Source organism: Microtus oregoni, unplaced genomic scaffold (assembly GCF_018167655.1).
Source record: "Microtus oregoni isolate MIOR12 unplaced genomic scaffold, Mior012 000009F_ref0000495, whole genome shotgun sequence".
Lineage (NCBI taxonomy): Eukaryota > Metazoa > Chordata > Mammalia > Rodentia > Cricetidae > Microtus > Microtus oregoni.
The window spans coordinates 6,814,297-6,829,081 of record NW_024543068.1 but is presented as its reverse complement, the minus strand read 5'-3'; the positions used below and the strand labels follow the sequence as shown (position 1 = coordinate 6,829,081).

General features: G+C 45.4%; 1 protein-coding gene across 3 annotated transcripts in view; it reads right to left on the bottom strand.

Annotated features, from left to right (window-relative positions):
* Positions 1-14,785, bottom strand: part of Ston2 (stonin 2) — a 154,414-nt gene that overhangs the window by 115,163 nt on the left and 24,466 nt on the right. For all 3 annotated transcript variants that reach the window (XM_041658385.1, XM_041658384.1, XM_041658386.1), the window contains exon 2: positions 2,234-2,510. In XM_041658385.1, coding sequence (XP_041514319.1) covers positions 2,234-2,321 — 88 coding nt within the window. In that variant the 5' untranslated portion in view covers positions 2,322-2,510. The remainder of the gene's footprint in view (positions 1-2,233; positions 2,511-14,785) is intronic.

The following is a 14,785-nucleotide window of genomic DNA, read 5'->3' as shown; positions in this document are numbered from 1 at the left end:
AAAACAAATAAAAACTGTTAATGAGATACTGAAGCACGATTAATTAAAAACTCAAGAGACAGAAATTGGAGTTCAGCCTGAGGGTCAGAAAAGCAAAACAGCCAGCCACTGGCTCTTATCTATACTTTAGTCCAAAACGACCATCTTGCCTCCAGGAATCTCAGAATGAGACTGAGAGCTGTCTCCTCCCATTTTATAATCCTCTCTAGTTCTGTGGTTAATGGTGTGCACGACTACCGCCCGGTTTCTATGGCAAGCTAGTGTGGCTATTGAGATTAAAGGTGTGTGTCATTGCTGCCTGGTCTGTAAGGCTGGCCAGTGTGGCTGCTTTGCTTTTCTGATCCTCAGGCAAGCTTGATTTATTAAAATACAAATGAAATACCACGACGAGACACAACTGTGTGTATGTGTGAGAGAGTGTGTGTGTTTTGAGTGTGTCTCTGTGCTGAATGCACACGTGTGGGGGCAGGTGCATACATGTGCCTATGCATGTGTGGCAGCCAGGAAGAGCTCACCTAGTATTTTTTTCCTATCACACTTTGCTTTAGTCCCTTGAGACAGGTCTCTCACTGGATCCGGATTTAGGCTGGTAGCCATCCATTCCCAGCAATCCTACTTCATGTCCTCCACAGGACTGGGGTTAGAGTTGTGTACAGCTATGCTGGACTTATAGCATGGTTCCTGGCCATTTGAAATTAGGGCCCCCACGCTTGCAGAGCCAGCGCTTTCACTGAGTGAGTCGTCTTCCCAGCCCCCCAGACATGTGATCTTTAGTAGGTCTTTGACATTCAGAGAATGCACATCTCCATACAGGACACTTTGGCCACGTTTCAATTCAGATTTGCCACATTTTAAGGCTTCACTATCCACATGGCGACCACACGGGCTGTATACCTGTTGACTGCCACTTCCCATCTGCGCAGGTGAAGGTCAGTAGGCATAGGGGAAGCAGAGCAGAACCAACCGGCCTGGTGCTGCAAATATCCCTGGGTCTACCTTGACCTTCACCCTGGAGCACTAGTCTCCTACAGGGCAATGTGGTCACTTCTACTGTGACAATGCTCGGCTCCTTGTGTGAGCCAGGTACTCCAGCAGGCATTTTACATCTGCTGACTAAATGCTCGCAGAAGCTCCCGAGGCAGGGCCTGTGATCACTCCTCTTATAAATAGACAAGGCAGCGGTGGTAATTGCAGCACTCCAGAGAGGGGGGTAGGAGAGCTGCTGGGGAGGTCATGGCCAGCCTAGTCTACAGTGACTTCTAGGACAGCCAAGATTATAGTGTAAAAACCTGTCCTAAAATTAAAACACAAAACCAGCTGGGTGTGGTGGGGCATGCTGTTAGTCCCAGCACTTGGGGGGGAGGGGCAGAGGCACGTGGATCTCTGAGTTCGAGGCCAGCCTGGTCTACGGATTGAGTTTCAGGACAGCCAGGATACACAGGTTTCCCTGTCTCAAAAACAAGAAGCAAAAGGAAACAACAACAGAAACAAATCACAAAGCAAAAAAAAAAAAAAAAAAAAAAAAAAAAGTTTCAGAAAGATGTGGGTAAGAGCGTTGGCTGTGCAAGCGTGAGGACCCGAGTTCAAGTCCTCGGTACCCACCTATAAACCAGGCCTGGCAGCACATGCCTATAACTGCGGCGTTGCGTAAAGACAAGCAGATCGTGGTCAGCCAGCCTCGCTAACACACAGGCTTCTGTTTCGTTGGTAGATCATGTCTCAAGACAAGAGGGCAGAGAACGATGGCACCTGAGTCCTGCTCGAGCCTCCACATAGATGGGCACGGCATGTGCACACGCCAAACACCCGCCATCTCACCCCACACGTACATCGTTCACCCCAGAACATACCATTCGTCTGTGGTGATGCCAAGGTTAGAGATCTGCAATCTGGCTCAGAACCTGTCACTTCGAGCAATTATATTTTAAAAGTTGAGAAAAATCCAAAGGGTTGGTGGGAGGAGCCACCAAAATGGCCAACAGGAAAGCAGTATGCAATTAGAAGTTTTGTCTCCTGGAAGGAATAAGCCCCCCCCCCCCCCCACTGGTGTTCCAGGGTTGTAGTGCAGTCTCACGCAAACAAAGAACCTCCTCTTGCTACTGAATGAAAGAAACCATGCGCATCCCTGGTAAGGGACCAAAAGGCTTTTTTCTTTTTTCCTTTTAAATCCCACCCACGAATGATCAAGAACCAGACACAAATCTTGTCACTTTAAAAAAAATCTTGTCCTTACCCTCTGAAGGTACAGGGAACAGGGGCTCTTCACTGAAGGAGACCCACTCCGACTGGTGGGTAGCAACGACATGGTCCAAGGTCGTCATGCTAAGAGAAGGCTGCTCATCTTCACCCTGCTGACCTCAAGTAGACCCCAGAAAGATGTCTGGGGAGAGCAGGGCAGCAGCACCACGAGCTTGGGCCTCCAGTCTATCACAGACGTCCGTGAAAGCCAGCAATCAGAACAGAGTCAAGATTGGTCCTTCTTGCCTTTGGTCAATCTGCCAGGCAGAGATCTGTTGAAATGAGAAAGGAAATTGAAATCCACAAAGACCTAGGGCTTTGAATACCACGATGAGGTCTCGGGTAGTTCCCAACATGCCATGTTTCTCTCTTTCTCTCCTAAACCGTCTCTATTGAAGCAAGATCCCTGTATAAGGAGTCAGGTCAGATCACTCATTTAATAACCACTCAAAGTTTAGCATTTTTAGATTGGCTTCCCTGATTTCCCCAACCATTCTCTTTCGGAAACACTGTTAGCTATAATGGAAGGCTATTGGTTATTATTAAGCATTAAAACTTGTTCAGAGGCTTTCCCGGTTTTTACCCAGATGGTGAAATAAAAGCATGCTCCTTCCCGTTTTAACCGAAGCCCTTGCTTGCCTCAGGCAGGTTCCTTTTTGTGAGTCTGATCTGAATCTCTGGCAGAAACCCAGCTGTAACCAGATAGCATCTCCAAGCGTGATTAACCAATCAGGAAAAAAACAAAACAACACAAAACAATAACGGAGTCACCGCTTGTTCATTTGAAGGAAGAGGTTGGGGAATATTTGATTTACTGATTAAAAATAAAAAAGCAAGTTAAATACATTTTCAATCTCGGTCAATTTGAATTAGTGTATAAATGTCAAATCCTTCCTTGTAAGGCAATTATGTTCTGTGAATGCTCAAGATTATTTAATTGGCTTATAATTTTCTTTATGTTATTAATGTCTTTTTACAACTGGAACCTCGCTCTTGATCTTATGATGAATGGATAAAATGAGAATTGGTGCAAAATTAATGTGCTTTCACAAAGGAGCTTCTGTCTGTCTCGGGCCCCATTGTTCTTGTTAAGCAAATACACTCTTCTGATGGTTTCTAGAGTGACGTAACTCAGCCTTCACAATAACAGTAGAAGTTAAACTTTGCTCTACATTATTATTTACAGTGAACACTTTATACTGAGAAAAAAATCAGAATAGAAAACATTTGATGATTTTGGTGAGGAAAAGGTTTGTTTTATAGTTCTTAAAGCAACTGTTTCTATAAAATTTATAATCCTCAGAAACCTATTTTTATACTGCTCGTCACTTAGGTTGTCAGTATACTGGTCAGCTGTTGTTTGTTTGTTTGAGACAGTCTCATATCTGAGGCCATCCTAGCTACATGGACAAAGATGACCTTGAACTTCTGATCCTCTAGTCTCCACCCCCGAATGCTGAGATTACGATTACACAGCAGTACACACGGTTTAAGAGGACTTCCTGCATAGCAGGCAAGCACTCTCCCAACTGAGTTGCTTTCACAGCCTTCACCGTCCATTTTATTTTATTTTATTTTTTTAAATTTTTATTTATTATTTTTTTAATGATTTTATTTAACTTTATGTTCATTGGTGTGAAGGTGTCAGATCTCGTGGAACTGCATTTTCAGATAGTTGTGAGCTGCCATGTGGGTGCTGGGAATCGAACCCGGGTCCTCTGGAAGAGCAGTCACTGCTCTCAACCGCTGAGCCATCTCTCTAGCCCTTCACCGTCCATTTTAGATGACTAGGGCAGGTGACAATATAGTTCTTTTATTGATTAAAAAAAAAAATCTGAGGAGAGAGAAATGAGGTGACTTATTCAACGCTAAAATGGGCCCTAACATTCCCAACACGCTTCTTCCAGGCTTTTTAAGTCAAAGAAATTCACGGCTTCAGGGCAATTGACTCTCGGTTTCCATGGTAGCCTCCTATATAAAGAAAGATCAAATAGAGGCCACAACAAACTGGTAGACTAGAAAATGGAAGCTGCTGGGTGACAAATCCAGTCCCTGAGCCCAGGTCCTCTAATGTCAAAACACTGTAATCTGAGTCACAGCCACGAAAAAGCACTACTGAGTATATTATAGACTATCATGCAACTAAAGTAGGTTACAAACATCAACTACAAGGGAACTTTACTGACATTTCCTGACAAACTCCCCTTATGGAGATCTGCCAGGACACCCTATGCACACGAAGGATGGAATGTCCAGAAGTCTCTACTCCAAGGCCCTCCCCTGAGATCCTTACCAGCCACAGGACTGGACATGTACGAACAGCCTGGAGAAGGCTGCCGTCCTAACCCAGGTCTTAACTCAAAGGACTGGTCCTCATGAGTAGCAGCCTGTGAACTTTTTTTCTCTCTAGCCCCATCAACGTCAAGGCTAGTGTCACTCAGTGTGGTAATGGCTGTGAGCCAGAAAAAGAAAGCAAAATTGAAGAGTCAGATTCATCTTCTGGATGTCAAGCCGAACCCCACTGCACCTCTCAGACAGAAAGCCACAATGCAAGGCATGTGCTGACACACGCCACGTCACGGCTCCGTGGGAGTTTATCCCACAAGGGTGAGCCTAGCCAAAGCCGTGGATAAGTGGGCTTGGAGGGATGGATAGGGAGAAGGAAATAAAAGGTAAAAAGAGCAGAGAACCCTAAGAATAGGTGGGCTCTTCAGCATAGCTCCTGAGTGTGTGTTTACATCACACTTATTTATGTATGTGTGTGCATGCAAACCATGTGGAGGTCATAGGATAATTTGCAGAAATCAGTTCTCTCCTTTCACTATGTAAATCCGGTTATCAAACACAGGTCAGCAGATTGGTGGCAAGTGCCTTTATCTGCTAATCCATTGCGTGGCCCAGTCCAGAGCTGAATGCTGTCTCAGACAGAGCTACGGTTGCTGTGATGAAACACCATGACCAAAGTAACTTGGGAGGAAAGGGTTAAATTAGCTTACACTTCCAGGTCATAGTCCAGCACTGATGGAAGCCAGGGCAGGAACTCAAACAGGGCAGGAACCTGGAGGCAGGAGCTGATACAGAGAGGCCATGGAGGGATGCTGCTTACTAGCTTGCTCTCCATGGCTTGCTTAGCCTGCTTCTTATAGAACCCAGGGCAATCTGCCCAGAGGTGGACCCACCCACAATAGGCTGGGCCCTCCCCATCAATCTCTAATTTAAAAGTGCTCTACAGGCTTGCCTACAGGCCAATCTTAGGAAAACATTTTCTTAATTGGTGTTCCCGCCTCTCAGATGACTCTAGGCTTTGTCAAGCTGAGATAAAATTAGCCTGCACGAGTGCTTGAACTCATAATTCAAGCTGCTTAAGTCCCAGTTTACCTCTGTACACCAAAAAGAACAAAACTCACTTCACCATTCAGAGCACTCAGTGGGATCATGAACGCTGCTGATGTTTAGTAGTGGGCATACTAAGCCTCCTGTACTGACAACAAGGGTAGGCTAGAGTTATTGAGCCTCTGGTGGACTACTGGCCTAGCATGCACAAGGCCCTGGACTCAACCCCACTGTGAGCACGGTGGCACACACCAGCAATCCCAGCACTCGGAAGGTGGAGGCAGGAGGATTAGAAGTTCGAGAATATCCCTAGCTACATACATATAATTTGAGACTAGCATGGGCTTACATGAGACTCTGTCTTGGAAAGAAACAAATAAGTGACAACGACAATATCAGGTGACCTGCTGTAGGAAGTCTTACAGCCAGTGGTTACCCGCCCACTGAGGCGTGGTCGCTTATACTATATAAGCTGATGTAGGGCATGCGTCCGGTCTCTTTTCCGGCTGTGGGATTCGGTTTCTGATCATCGTTCAAGCAGAGGATTCTGATTTGTGAGTCTACCCCTAAATAAATAACCATCTATTTCTCAATTCTGAGCTAGTGTGGGATTTCTTTTAAGGGTCCATCTCCAGTGACCTTACAGAGGGATTACTCTGGGCCAGGCTCCGCTCCAAACCCTATGCAAGCGTTCGCTATTGTCATCACCACAGTTGTTCCGTGTCTCAGCCGAGGTGGCAAAGCTCTTTGGGAAAAGTGTTTGGATTAGAGTACAGACTTATTGAGCTGCCCTATTTCTGCCACTGATGCGTCCTCTTCCAGTGATTTCCCCTTTCCCTCATTGTGTCTGCTGAGAGAACAGGTCTCTCAGATGCTAAGTAGAGATAAGTGCTTGGTTCCGGGGCCCAGAAGGTCAGCTTCCTCTTTTCAGACAGAAGCACATTCTGCGTGAGAAACCAAAACCATCACTCAGCAAGAATAAATGGAAGAAGGGGCCCCTGGGAACTCTCTGCTCTTTCTTAGCTCATCCATCCCAGGTCAGGCATGAGCCAGATGTCAATACTGAACAGTCCAAGGAAAGACTGACAGAATACTTGTTACAGGGAATGTCCCAGCATATCCTGTGAAATGCCTTCTAGGTACTTGTCCTGAGAAGCACTATGCGAGTTACTCAAAACCCACAGAGGAACCCAGTAATTGTGAGGCTAGGCTCAGACTGGAATCAATTCCTCAGTCAAAACCTCACCCCACTTTTAGAGCGTGAATCATGAAGTGAGGCTGGCAGCCACCACAGATGAGTGGTGACTCAGAATCAGCAGCAAGAGTGACTTGGAGATACCAGAGATTCCACTGAAGTCTTGGGGCTGCTATGGTCCGCACCATTTAGGCTCTAAAACATGGAGCTGGAGAGTGCGCTTGGCTGACGGGATAGGAGTCTTAAGCAGATTGTCTCAGGTCAGTCCTCTGTAAAAACATGCCAACTGTCCTTCGAGATAGCAATCCTCAGGCAGCCATAACTTAGCTGGGGGAGACAAGACAGAATAGCAAAAACAAGTCTGGGATAACTGCCCGCTGAAGGACATATGGGGGTGGTGTGACTGCCGGCGGTGGAGAGATCTCGGAGAGTTGGAAACACAGGGGCCTGATGCAGGCTGCATGGGTATGAAGGATGCCCTGGGTTCTGGAACACTAGAAGGCGAGAGTAAGGCTTTCCTGGGGACAGATGGATCAGTGTGAGTGGAGGCTAATAGTCTTGGTAAGGGTTAACTCTGGGCAGCTGATGAGATTGGAGGTATGTACCGGGGAAATGTGGAAAAGAAGGACCGAGGGACCTTAAACACCAAAGGAAAGATCCCTCGGGAAATGGAAACCTGCTAAAGGTTTAGGAGTGAACAGTGACTCCAGGGCATGCGTAGGGGACATCGACATTCCTCGCTGTGTTCAGCAGCAGCTGGAAGATGAGTTATCAGTCACAATAATATTCATGGCGTGCCCTACGGTCAAGGGGCTGACACTGTCAGGAGCTGGTACTAGGCAAATTGTGTTGGGCACAGAGAGTTTTGAACTTTCAGAGGATATGGGCACACAAGAGACCAACACTATCTCTGCAGTCAGCTTCGGAGATCTAGACAGCCACCTCTGTTCCCTAACTTATTCTGATGACCTGTCCTGCAGAACCGCAGGAGTAGAGAAGGGTCCAGACTACCCAGGGCTCACCTGTTCCTTCATCTGGAAGGGGGGCTCTGAGCACGAGGGAAAGACAAAGCCATTTAGGAATGGATCATAGTAATGGCACGCTGGCCTGCAATGACTTATACGCTGCTGTTGTTGGTTGGTTTTTACTCTTTAGCTTCTGCTCTTTTGTGTGGGGGGGGGGGCACCACCCAGCTCTCAAATAAATCACACATGGAGACTTATTCTTTTTTTTTTTTTTTTTTTTTTTTTGATTTTCGAGACAAGGTTTCTCCATAGCTTTTGGTTCCTGTCCTGGAACTAGCTGGAACTAGACCAGGCTGGCCTCGAACCTGCCTCTGCCTCCCGAGTGCTGGGATTAAAGGCGTGCACCACCACCGCCCGGCTGGAGACTTATTCTTGATTATAAATGTCTGGCCTTAGCTTGGCTTGTTTCTAGCCAGCTTTTCTTAAGTTCTCCCTTTGACCTTTTGCCTCTGTGTTTTTTTCTCTTACTTCTGTAATCTTAGTTACAGTCTTATTCCACGGCCGGCTGGCTGGCCCCTTTTCTCACCCCTTGGTCTCTCTTCCTCCTTCTTCCTCCGCCCAGATTTCTCCTATTTATTCTCTCTGCCTGCCAGCCCCGCCTATCCTTTCTCCTGCCTTGCTATTGGCTGTTCAGCGCTTTATTAGACCATCAGGTGTTTTAGACAGGCAAAGAATCACAGCTTCATGGAGTTAAACACATGCAACATAAAAGAATGCAACACATCTTTGCAAACGTTCCACAGCATAAACAGATATAACACATCTTGAAATAATATTCCACAACAGGCTGCTTATCACAAAGGCACAGGAGTGGTGTCAGGCGCAGTGAACTAGTCTTGAAGAACGCATTGGACCAGCTCGCTCCATTTGCACTGCTGAAGTCTGGTTCAGCCTCCTTTTCTCTCATCCTTGTTACGAGTCTCTTACAGTCTCCCTGCTTTCGGCCCCATTCTGCGGCTTCTTGGATTCCAACACTCTGCAAATGGCTGTGCTACAGTTCTCCTTAAAAGCTCCTCAATTAGCCGGGCGGTGGTGGCGCACGCCTTTAATCCCAGCACTCGGGAGGCAGAGGCAGGCGGATCTCTGTGAGTTCGAGACCAGCCTGGTCTACAAGAGCTAGTTCCAGGACAGGCTCCAAAACCACAGAGAAACCCTGTCTCGAAAAACCAAAAAAAAAAAAAAAAAAAAAAAAAAAAAAAAAAAAAAAAAAAGCTCCTCAATTGCTACAAAATAAAGCAAGAGTGAGAAATGCAGAGGCTTCCTGAGAGCAGGGGCTGTACAGCCTGCCGGCTGCGAGCTCTTAGCACTGAGTGCAGAACTTTGTACCTGCCGGGAGCTGGGTAAATACTGCAGCTCCAGGACAGGACCTCCTCTGCTGCTGTCTCCCCGTGTGAGCCCCTTCTTCCAGACAAACTGAACTGTTTTCTACGAAAGACTGTTTCTATGCATACTTTGCTTGGTTTGGTCATTTGGTCATATATGTGTCTATCTAATAAACTGGAAATCTCCTTGGGTTATATTTTCCCTACATTGTTATTTAATGGGCTCCTACTCATCTTAAAGAATTAGCTCATTCTTTACCAGGGGTTTAATTCAACCAGCATTTACTCTAAGTGGTAGCCACTCGATCCAAAGAAAGAGAAGGTAGTAGACTCTTGCTTTGAAACTTTCATAATGGGTATGTTTGTTGTGCTTATTTTGGTTTTCTCACCAAATATTCAAAAATCTCCCTCATTTTTTGAAAAAAAAAATACTCTCTGTCACTCTTGTCAGGTGATCCAGTGATTTGACAGAAGACGCTAGGATCTTGAGAGAGTCCTGAATGGTACACAGACTCTGAGCAAAGCACAAGTAACATAGCAAGCAATGGAAACTTGGACTAAGCCCAGTGGTAGTAGTATCTAAATTCAGTAGTGACAGTACCAAATATGCCAACCGAATCAGAACTTCAGCATTAGCCTAGCTCTGTTTACTGCTGTCGAGGTCCTGTCATTCTTAACCAAGAATCCCAAGCTGTCTGGCGGTTATCTGGCAATCAATCCAACGACTTCTCCAATACCTTCCATAGATTCATTTGGTTGTGGAATATTATTTTAACTATGCAAAGATGTGTTACATTTGTTTATCCTACAGAATATTACTTTAATGTGTAAAGGTGTGTTACTTTGGTTTATGCTGTATTTGTTTAATTATGTAGAGATGTGTTGCATCTGTTTCACCTTGCCTGCCTAAGACATCTGATTGGTCTAATAAAGAGCTGAAGGCCAACAGCTGGGCAGAGAAAGGATAGGTGGGGCTGGCAGGCAGAGAGAATAAATAGGAGAAGGAATCTAGGCTTGAGAGAAGAGAAGAAAAGGAGGAGAGAGAGGGAGACACCAGGGGGCAGCTACCCAGCCAGCTGGGGAGTATAAAGAAAAGTTAAACACCCAGAGGCAAAACATAAAAGAGGAGGAACAGAATAATTTAAGTTACAAAATCTGGCTAGAAATAAGCTAAACTAAGACCAGGCATTCAAAACTAACAATAAGTCTCTGTGTCATGACTTAATAGCTGGTTGGTAGCACAAAAGGTTGGTACATCATCCCCTTCTTACATTAGCCAAACTCGGTTTTGGAACTCAAGAACTTAGTGTACCCATCCCCAGCTCCCACAAATTTCATGCCCCGTTCCTGTTCTGTGTGACGCTCCCACTGTAGCCTATATTCATAACCAGTGGTAATGAAAATGTCTGCCGCTGTGGTCAGCTGCCAATGAGCCCGAGCGTTTCCAGAGGAAAGGGGGGACATCTTTCCTGTTGTCTCCAACTCTCTGTTTTTAATAGTGATTTTTCCTTTTCATTAAAAATAGATTTTTTTCTCACATAATATATCCTGATTACGGGTTCCCCTCCAACTACCCTTCTCAGCTCTTTCCCAACTCCTCTCCCATCCAGATCTACCTTCTGTGTGGCTCTCACTAGAAAACAAACAGGCTTTTATGGGATAATAATAAAATAAATTATAATAAAACAAAACTAACACATCAGACTATGACAGAACAAACAAACGAAAAGAGCCCAAGAAAAGGTACAAGAAACAGAGACCAACTTATTTGTGCATTCAGCAATTCCGCAACAGCACTAAACTGAAAGCTTTAATATATACTCAAAGGACCTGTAGGGTTAAGCGGAGGGGCTATATATAAAACGATTAAAATTTTTTAAAAAGGAAAAGCCATGATAAGACATCGAGACAAGGAATCTTCAAAGACACCACTGAGTCCATTTTCTGTTACTCATCTACAGCAGGGAACGCAGTTTATACTCAAGAGTAGTTTGTTTGGCTGGGCAGTGATAACACACACCTTTAATCCCAGCACTCAGGAGGCAGAGGCAGATCTCTGAGTCCAAGGGCAGCCTGGTCTACAGAGTGAGTTCCAGGACAGCCAGGGCTACACAGAGAAACCCTGTCTTGAAGAACCAAACAGAGGAGCTTGTTTCCCCAGTGTGACTGACTCCCTTGGAGGAAACTAAATTTTCATTTGCACGTGGTTATCAATTGGAGATTGCTCCTGGGTTAGGAATGGGGCATGTGCCCTCTTCTCCTTTCAGCTCTAGGACCCATCTGGTGCAGACCCATGCAGACTGTATGCATGCTGCCACAGTCTCTGAGTTCATGTGGGTCTCAATCCTCTTCATGTAGGGGACTTTGTGTCCCTGGTGTCCTCCAGAGGTCTCCAACTCTTCGAGTAGGCCCTGCTATGTACCGAGTAAATGAGTATGTTTAATTACATAGTAGGTGTGCTCTCAAAAACTGTTGAGATAGCAACTATTCTGAGAAGGCGCATTAAAACACTGGTGTGTGCTGGTTCGGGAGAGGATCTAGATAAGAGGCAATAGACGGTGTCACCTCTCTCGTTTATCAAAATTGTTCAATTTGAAGGTGACAGCTGTTAAACGACTGGCACTCCTGAGATGGACCTGCCACAGACTGAGTTACTCTTCAAGGACAAAATGCACACCAGGTTTCAAAACTGATTTTTTTTTAAGGTGTAAAAATGTTTAATTAGTAAGTTTATGTTGTTAACTATTGTAGAAATGAGATCTTGGGTCAAAATATGTTGCCAAAATGAACTTCTGGTGAGGAGCTGAATTTAATTATCTGTGCATGAATGTATTTTTAAAAACACACTTCAAGTGTGGGTCTCTGTCTCTATCTCCATCCATCACCAGATGAAGGTTCTATGATGATATGCAAGGTATTCGTCAGTATTGCTCTAGGATAGGGTCATTTCAGGTTCCCTATTCTCAACTGCCCAAGGAACTAACTGGGGACCTCAGCTTGGGCACCTGGGAGCCCCTCTAGGGTCAGGTCTCTTGCCAACCCTAAAGTGGCTCCCTCAACTAAGAATTGTGGTTCCGTGCTCCCCTGTCCAACTGGGGACACTGAGCACTGGATTGAGCTCCCAAGGTCCCAATGAGGAGCAGAAGGAGGGAGAACATGAGCAAAGAAGTCGGGACCACGAGGGATGCACCCACCCACTGAGACAGTGGAGCTGATCTATTGAGAGCTCACCAAGACCAGCTGGACTGTGACTGAAAAAGCATGGGATAAAACTGGACTCTCTGAACATGGCGAACAATGAGGGCTGATGAGATGCAAAGGACAATGGCACGGGGGCTTGATCCTACGTAATGTGATGGCTTTGTGGGAGCCTAGCCAGTTTCAATGTTCACCTTCCTAGATATGGACGGAGGTGGGAGGTCCTAGGTCTTACCACAGGGCAGAAAACCCTGACTGCTCTTTGGACTGGAGAGGGAGGGGGAAAGGAGTGGGGGGAGGGGGAGAAAGGTGGGAGGAGGGGGCGTAGGGTGGGAGGAGGGGGAGGGAAATGGGAGGCTGGGAGGAGGTGGAAACTTGTTTTTTTTTTTTTCTCCTTTTCTCAATAAAAAAAAAGACAAAAAAAAACACACTTCAAGATTTTCTTCTTAAATCTTCGGTTTTCAGCAGCTGACTTTAAGGTTTCTCAAAACTCATGTGAAGTTTATGGAGCGTCTCTGGTTTTGCATGTCAGTTTGTCCAGTAAATATGGAGTAATTCAATCACAAGGTATTCACACGGGAAGAACCGCCCTTTCGTTCCATCTCTTTTATTGGTGTGTCTTCTAGGTGTATCCTGGTCCCTCCCCCAAGGCTTTCTGCATCTTGGCTGGATGCTTGGAAGAGTAACAATGGTTAGCAAGGTTCTTTACTGAGATCAAGATGGACCACCAAGGCCCCTCGGGATTGACTGACTCCCAGTAGTCTTCGGGACCTTCTTGGTTCTAGAACAGCATCTTAGGAAGCTTTATCTGGTTGCAGTAAGTGGATATGCAGTCCAGTCCCACCGAAGATCCTCCGAGTTTCCTCTAACAGACTTCTGCTCCCCATAGCCCTTCCCCAAACAGCTCTTTGTCTCCACCAGACTTGCTACTTCCCAAGGTTTGGGCACTGGAATATTGATGTCCTTAGGGCAGTGCTGAGGAGGTGGAATCTTTAAAGGGTGGAGCCTCGTCATAGATAAATTAAATAACAGAGGCTCTACCTCACACACAGAATAATGCCATTTCATAAGGGCAGGTTGTTATGAACTCCAGCTGCCTCGTGCCTTGATTCTCCTAGACACATGGCTGTCTCTCAGTTTTTCTATCATGCCGGGGCTCCTTACCAGGACGTTGACGCCATGCAGTTTGAACCTTCCAACCACTGGAATTCCAGGTCAGATAAACCTCTTCTTTCCACATGCATTAGCTGGCATCGGTTATTTTGTTATAACAACAGTAAACGTGACAGGACATGCTCCCTCCTGAAGAGTCCAGGGGCTGACACTGCTCCAAATCCTGATCTCTATTTCCTTAGCTCACAGTACTGCGATTTTAAGTACAGCTTAAAGCCCTGGCAGTCAGGAAACTCTGCCCTGGAAGAGAGCCGAGGCCATCACTGGTGGAGTTCAACTCCTGAGTTTTCCTGACCCCTGGAAACAAATCTAGCACTCTGTCTTGAGCAATGCCTAAAAATGGTTTTTGTTTTGTGACTAATTACTGCTGACAGGCCATTCTGCTGCCAGTTACAGCCAGAACTGGGAATCCTCCCCTACATTCTTTCTGGGCTGTGTTCACGATTTTTTTTTTTTTAAATCAGAGACTGGCTCTGATTATCTAAAGGTAATTTGACAATACCTCCTATCTGGAAAAATACGCCTTATACCTGGAAATTAATTTCAAGTCTTCCTGAACTTTTATAAATCAGGAAAAGAAAGGTCTCAGGCAGGGATACAGTAAATCCCTCCAGTGATGAGGCAATGTTTTCTTCTCAAGTCATAATTTCAAATTACCTGACTATATGATTTTTTTCTTTCGAAATAATCTTTGTGGCTGTGCTATCCAACAATACTATGGCCCCACATCCAGAGTCAAAGGTCAAAGCCACACTTGGCTTGAAAATCAGGTTAGGCATTGCCTCAGGTCTCTGCTTCCTTCCTGAGTCAGTGACTTCGAGTGATAGACATCCCAGGCACTGACCGCGTGTCATAGAACCACATGGCCTACTAAAGTCTTCTAGTCTCAGGTGATAGTTTACTCAGTCTTGGCAAGTTCTCCTTGGTTTAACTGATTTCATATTCTTAAAACAAAAATACTAGTATTTTGTTGTGTGAAGGAAGGTGGATGGTATGGATAATTTGCTATCAGCTATGTTTTAGTGCTGTGGTTTCTGGGTCCCTTCTGATGGCCATCTTTCTTGTGTATAGCTCTAAGTCTTTCCAAGAAGCCTAACAAAATATTACTGCTAAGTTTCAATGAAGTTAAGATGTCATAGTTTGTTAAATGTAACTAATTTGAGAAATAAAAAAAAACACGCTTTTTTTTTTTTTCAAGACAGGGTTTTTCTGTGTAGCCCTGGATGTCCTGGAACTTACTCTGTAGATCACCAGGCTGGCCTTGAACTCACAGAGATTCGCCTGTCTCTGCCTCCCAAGGA